This window comes from Lemur catta, chromosome 11, assembly GCF_020740605.2.
Source record: "Lemur catta isolate mLemCat1 chromosome 11, mLemCat1.pri, whole genome shotgun sequence".
In the NCBI taxonomy this organism is placed as follows: domain Eukaryota; kingdom Metazoa; phylum Chordata; class Mammalia; order Primates; family Lemuridae; genus Lemur; species Lemur catta.
The window spans coordinates 60,699,382-60,705,585 of record NC_059138.1 but is presented as its reverse complement, the minus strand read 5'-3'; the positions used below and the strand labels follow the sequence as shown (position 1 = coordinate 60,705,585).

Below are 6,204 nucleotides of genomic sequence, written 5' to 3'. Positions count from 1 at the left end.
ACAAGGTACTATACGACCATATCAGAGATCTAAATGTGAGAATATGAAGAGCAAAGGAGATTAAGTAACTGTCTAGTAGGTTCAATCTTGGGGTGGGTTTGTGTGTGTGTGTGTGTGTGTGTGTGTGTGTGTGTGTGTGTGTGTGTATTTATTGAGAGGGAATTATTTTTATAGCATAGTGTGAAGTAAAATATCAGATTATAAAACAATCCCAAATTTATTTAAATATATTTTTTAATAGAATGACAGCAAAATATGAAGACTAGTTATCTTTAGTTTATGGAATTTATAAGGCATTTTCTTCCTATTTTTTAACAGTAATTTATAATTTTATTACAGTGATTTGCTTGAGTTAAAACAAATAGATTTTTTTTAGTTCTTTTAACTGTGAATTTTAAACTAGAATATGGTATAGCATTCAAGAGACAGAATTTAGTATATTATTAAGCTGTTTGTGTACTCCTCAATCTTGGTAAAGTAGGAGATGCCATTCCCATAACCAAAACAGGGTAGGGGGGGAAACACACTATCTCATTTGAAGGATGCAAACGTATTTAGTCAAACAAGAAAGTGGCTCATTTGAGAGTTTTATAGCAAACAAGGACAAAAGTAATTTGCATAATTTTCTCATGCTCCTTTTATAGTGTTTATCCTTTATAAGGCACTTTGGAACAGTTACTGGCCACCTGTCAATAATGTGGCCTTTTATAGACTCAACCTTTTATTGTTCTCATGCCCTTGACATATAAAAAATAGTCTTAGAGAAGCCAGTGTTGAATATGGTGGGGAAAATACTAACTTTAAACTTAAAAGGCCATCTTTTGTAGACTTAAATAAAGAGACAGTTTTGAATGACATGAAGAGAATAGGCACATTATAAAATCCTCTTTAGCAGGAATAAAAGTAAATTCATTATTTTCTCAACATTTTGGGGAAGTCAGTGCATAATTATATTTAGAGCACTAGCCTAAGGAAAACTAAGTCAAATAGCACTCATTTAAAGTTTTTTTTTGTAACAGTTTTATATAATTTTACATTGATTCCAAGTGAAAATATTTGTATTTTGAGTCTATCAATTACATAAATATTTTGAGTGTATAAAACAGTTGCTTTAATTTCTTTTTAGTGGAATAAGACATCCAGTGTTTCTTTCTCGATTTGCATAAAATATGCCAAGCTAAGTGTTCTACACATATTTATTGACCCACATACTAGAAGCATTTTGCATGATACCAAATAAACACAATCCTACAAATCTGTATGCAGGAATACAGTTCCATTCAAAAGGGGATATTATCCAAGGCCTGAAGTAGAAAGCTGCCTATTGTTTATTTTGTTCAATTAGATTCCAAGTTCCCTTTAAATAATCATGAACAAGAACAATAAAAGAAGCAAGTCTCAAACCAACTGAAATTCTTAATGTGCTTGTCTAAAACCAAACATTCTCCCTCCCCAGCCTTTCCACTACCATCACCTCCCACTGTTAGCAACGTAAGATGTGGGGCTGAATTTTAACATTTATGCAGAGACATTTGCTGTTAACTATCACATTCTCATATTGTACTTGATAGAGGACTTCACCTTTTCCTTGATAGAGTTTGCATATTGTGCTTTAAAATTGTACTTTAAAACATTTGCACACCTTGCAACATGGTAGCTAATTGGGTTAACGATTCTTAGTTGTGAAGAGCAGTTTTAGATGTGGTCCCCTTTCTATTGCATGTATGATTATGTCAAGACTGCTTGGGGGGCAGAAGTAGACAGCCTTTCATTCAGTGTACCGTGGTGAAGATCTGATCTTTCAAGAGGTTGGTTAATTGGACACATGTGCAATGCTCAAGGTACAATAAAAAGATAAGAGCAGTTAAAGCCTGGAAGGTGGATGAGGTTTTCTTAGGTTCAATAGTGATTATATTTTCACCTCTGCTTTTGCTGGTGTTTTCATGCATTTTATTCTTTTCCTTTAGTCTCTGTAGATATTTTTATATCTCTCCATGGAGTTTTCTCAGGCTAGGCTATCTTCTGGTTCTCAATGTAAATATGCTTAGAATAAAATACACCCTACAGTGTTATCTGTGAGTAGCTGGTTAATAAGAATCTGTGATAATATTATTGGAAAGCGAATTGAAATGTATTTGTATGTATAATGTATGTTTTTCCTCATTATCTAGGTAAACTTTAGAAATTCTTACTCATTATCAGTGTATATAAAGTAGTATTATTGAATCCAATCTCTTTATTCCTGCTGGCATTGACATCAACCATGTAATGCTTTGAATATTAAGGTCTACAAACTCCCTCCTTTCTGAATAAAATAATTGAGTAAAGTTATCCAAAAGCAAGCCATGAAAGTTAAAAGACATTGTCAAACTATGGAATGTAACAAAACATTCCATTACATTAGTGGAAGTGCAAAGCTTTTATAAATATAATTAATTAATCAAACATTATGTAAAAGGAGGTGCACACTAGTATACATCCAATGAGGAATATCAAAGTAAACATTATCTTACTTTCCTAATGAATTCTAAATTTGAAATAACTCCTTTCAATATTTCTATATGTCAAATGGTAATTTTTTATCAACTTATCTCTGTAGTGGGGTCAACATTGTGAGAAATCAATAAGGAAGCTAACGTTCAAAGAGATGTCCCTGGTTGGGAAAATTCAGTTTCCCAAAACTAAAGAATAAAAATATACTTTCTGGCCCTTTTAAGAAGTACACTGTCATTCTTTACAAAGTGGGAAAAGAACATTTGATTCATGATTTAATAAATAAGAGGCCAGCATTATTAAACTTTTACATGAGCTATTTTCTTTTTGTTTCTTAAAGCATTTATACATCTTGAGTAGAAATAATATCTTATTTTATTTTTATATATAGTTGAAAATCATTGCTGAAAAATGTGCTTTTAACTATCTCAGAAGAGAAAGAGAATATTCTAGTAAGAAATACTATAGTTAACACCCATGATAGTCTAAAACCTGCCCCCAAAGCAATGTCAATTTCAGAAAAGTGTGCATATTTAATTATCCAAAATATATATAATAATATTAAAAGAGGTAACATGGAAAATTAGAGGTTCTCAATGTTGCACTATCAGATCTGCTTATAATTGAATGTATATCTGTATTTTAATTTATAAAATATATTGCTGGTATCTGCTTGTGTTTTCAAATAACTAGATCAAAATCAAAATCTCTAAATAAGCAATGATACATTGGAATGGCTTAATGAAAAACACATTTTGTCTTTATCCTCAATTAACTGTGCAACTAGCATCTATTGAAAAATAAATTAATTGGAATTATTAAATATTTCTTGATTTGGTTTCTGATTTTATTTCTTAATTCAGTAAATATTATTGAGCTTGTTCTACGTTCATGGCCTGTAACTGCTGGAGAAGACAGACAAGGACTTGTCTTCAAGGGGCCATGCAGTCAGTCTAATGTGATAAAGAGATATTTGGCAAACAATTACTCAATAAACTAATCGAAAGTGTGCTAAATATTATGTGAGAAACATGCATGGTGATTTGAAAGTATGTAAGAAGGGAACTCTCCCTAATTTGATGTCAGTAAACCATGAATCATTTTTGAAGCAACTATCATCCACTTTTATTTTAGAATAAACTTAGAAGCAAGCCAGGATTTTTGCTAAAATTTTGTTTGTAAGAGTTTAATATCTTCACCAGTCTTATTATCTTATTGAGGGTAATTTTTGGGGTAAATTTCAGACTTAAGAGTTAAGTGTATAGTGTAGTTCTGTTTCATAGTTGGGTTTTTTAAAAAATGGTTATTTTTGGTATATATTTTCCTTACTCGGCAGTAGCACACAGACTTGAAGTCAATTCACATTTTGCATGCTCAGATTTTTGTAACAGAATATTAATTTTCATTAGTTATTTAAAACATACCCAATAATAATAGTGCAACCTACCTAAAATGTACAATTAAGTATTTTTAATTGTCAACTTTGTAAGTATGCTATAAAAATCTTTTGTTTTAACTAAAGACAATTTCTTTATAGTCCCAATCTGATAATCAGTCTAATTTCATAATTAATATCAAGGATTGGCAAACAATAATATATCAAGAAGTTCTCCTGAATTACATCTGGGATTTAGACTGTGAGTTATTGTAAGACACTTACGTTTTGAAATTCAGACTTAATGGCATATTGTTTACTCCTCACTTAAGGGTCTAATATAAATAAGTTTTTATACACTGTGTTCAAGTGGAAAATAAGGATTACTGTTTTATCCAAACATGGCGTGGAAAGAGAATAAATACCAAAGAGGTGGTGATTAATTCTAAAATTTTATACGTATTACAAGGTTCCTTTATTGAAAATGATCCTACATTCTGTGATTCCCAAACTAAGTATTTGGAAAAGCTCTAAGAAAGCATCACCAGATTTGTGAAAAAAAAAAAAAAAAAAAAAAATATATATATATATATATATATATATATATATATTGACAAATTAAAAATAAGATTAAAATATCATCAAGTATTGCATGTTGACAGATGCAACAAATCCACTGGGTTTACAAAGTTCTGACATCAACACTTTGGGAAAACTGTTTCCCTAAATGTATTGTAAGTCCTTATAATTATTTACATATGAACTTTCTAAAGTAATGATATAGGTATGCTGAATATCCAATATTTATTTCCATGCAATGATGATTAGTTAGCATGTTTCCAGTAAGTCTCTTTTGTTTTTACAAGTCCATTATGCCATTTGTAAGTAAGATAGTATCATCAAATTTTAAACATCTTTCTCATTAAACAAATTAAATGTTTAGATTAAATATGATAAGCACATTCTTCATATTTCATTATTTGTAGACTAACAATTATTTTGTGCAGAAGAAAGTATCTAAGGCTCAAGCCCTGAAATATAAGATAAATCATAAGACCGAAAGTCAGAAGAATCAGGATCTATCCACAATGGCTTTGTTATTCATTAAATATTTGAACTTGGCAAATCACTTTCCCTTCTTTCCTCTAGTTTTTCTTATCCACAGAGTGAATCCCTGGGCCTATTTCAGTGGTTTTCACTTTTCCACAGCAGAAGCCTCTTGCAGACAAATCTTATGCATAATCTCCATGTGAATAAAAATAAATAATAAAAATAGAGCTTTTCTTATAGGAGCAGCAATGAGAGAGGGGGCAGGAGTGTGCAGTGGGGGTGCTAGAGTCCAACCTACATGCTAGCCCTCGCCTTGCCACACACCTTTGAAATGACTCTAGGGCACATCAAACAATTCCTCAAATTCATGGAACACATTTTGAAAATCATGTAATCGTACGATCTTTAATTTTCCTTATAATTCCAAAATAATATAATTTTCAATTTTGCAAATTGAGATTTGTCTGTTACAGAATTGAAAATCATATCATCTACCTTAGAAAAAGATATATGCAAATATAAGGTTTAAATCTATTCTAAGCAGGATTCTAAGGAAAAAAGCCCACATTTCATACTTAAGCCACTGATTTAAGAATCTCGTAAAACAGCTCTATAATACCAAATAGTTCATATTTAAGAAATGAATAAATTGATAAAACACCACATAACCCCTCAATGTTCAAAAAATGCAATAATCTTTTAGTTGAATTTAAATTTCCTTACCCATCTCTATACCTCACTGGGGAAATGAGAAAAAATAATATTTTTTTGTAAATATGAAGGCAAAATGTGCTTAAATGATTATCACTTCCCAGCTTTGGTAACCAGAAAGTGAGTAACACTTTAAGTTCTATCAGCACACATAATATTCAACTATTAGACCCTTGCAGTCATAGTCTATGGAAATAAAAAATTAGGTAGAAGAGAGCAAGTTCTACAAAACAGTTAATTGCCCAGGAAAAGAAAATCCTGCAGGAGAAGGGCTTCACATGGGGCCGTTTTCTTTGCCAGTTACTGAAATGGATTTGATGGTTGGTGAGGCAGGAGTAATGGGTTTTCACCGTGACTAATTTCTGATGTCCTTTATGAGCAAAGATTTCTAACTCCCTAAAATAAGGAAATGAATAAAAGCAAACTTTTCGTAATCCCCCAAGGACCCAAAGTGAAATTATCGCAGCAGTTACCTTATATAGACTCTGTGACACAGTTCCCCTTTCGCAAAAATACTTAGTGCAGATCATTACTTTCCAACTTTCGCGTTTAGAGACCTACTTTATAACACTTCG

The 6,204-nt window shown here is 31.4% G+C and overlaps 1 protein-coding gene across 1 annotated transcript in view; it reads left to right on the top strand.

The window, feature by feature from the left end:
• Window positions 1-5,907: 5,907 nt before the first annotated feature.
• The window catches only part of THSD7A (thrombospondin type 1 domain containing 7A), a 226,359-nt gene continuing 226,062 nt past the window's right edge, over window positions 5,908-6,204 (top strand). The window contains 1 exon segment of the mRNA XM_045564151.1: window positions 5,908-5,953. Within this exon segment, the coding sequence (XP_045420107.1) occupies window positions 5,908-5,953 (46 nt within the window).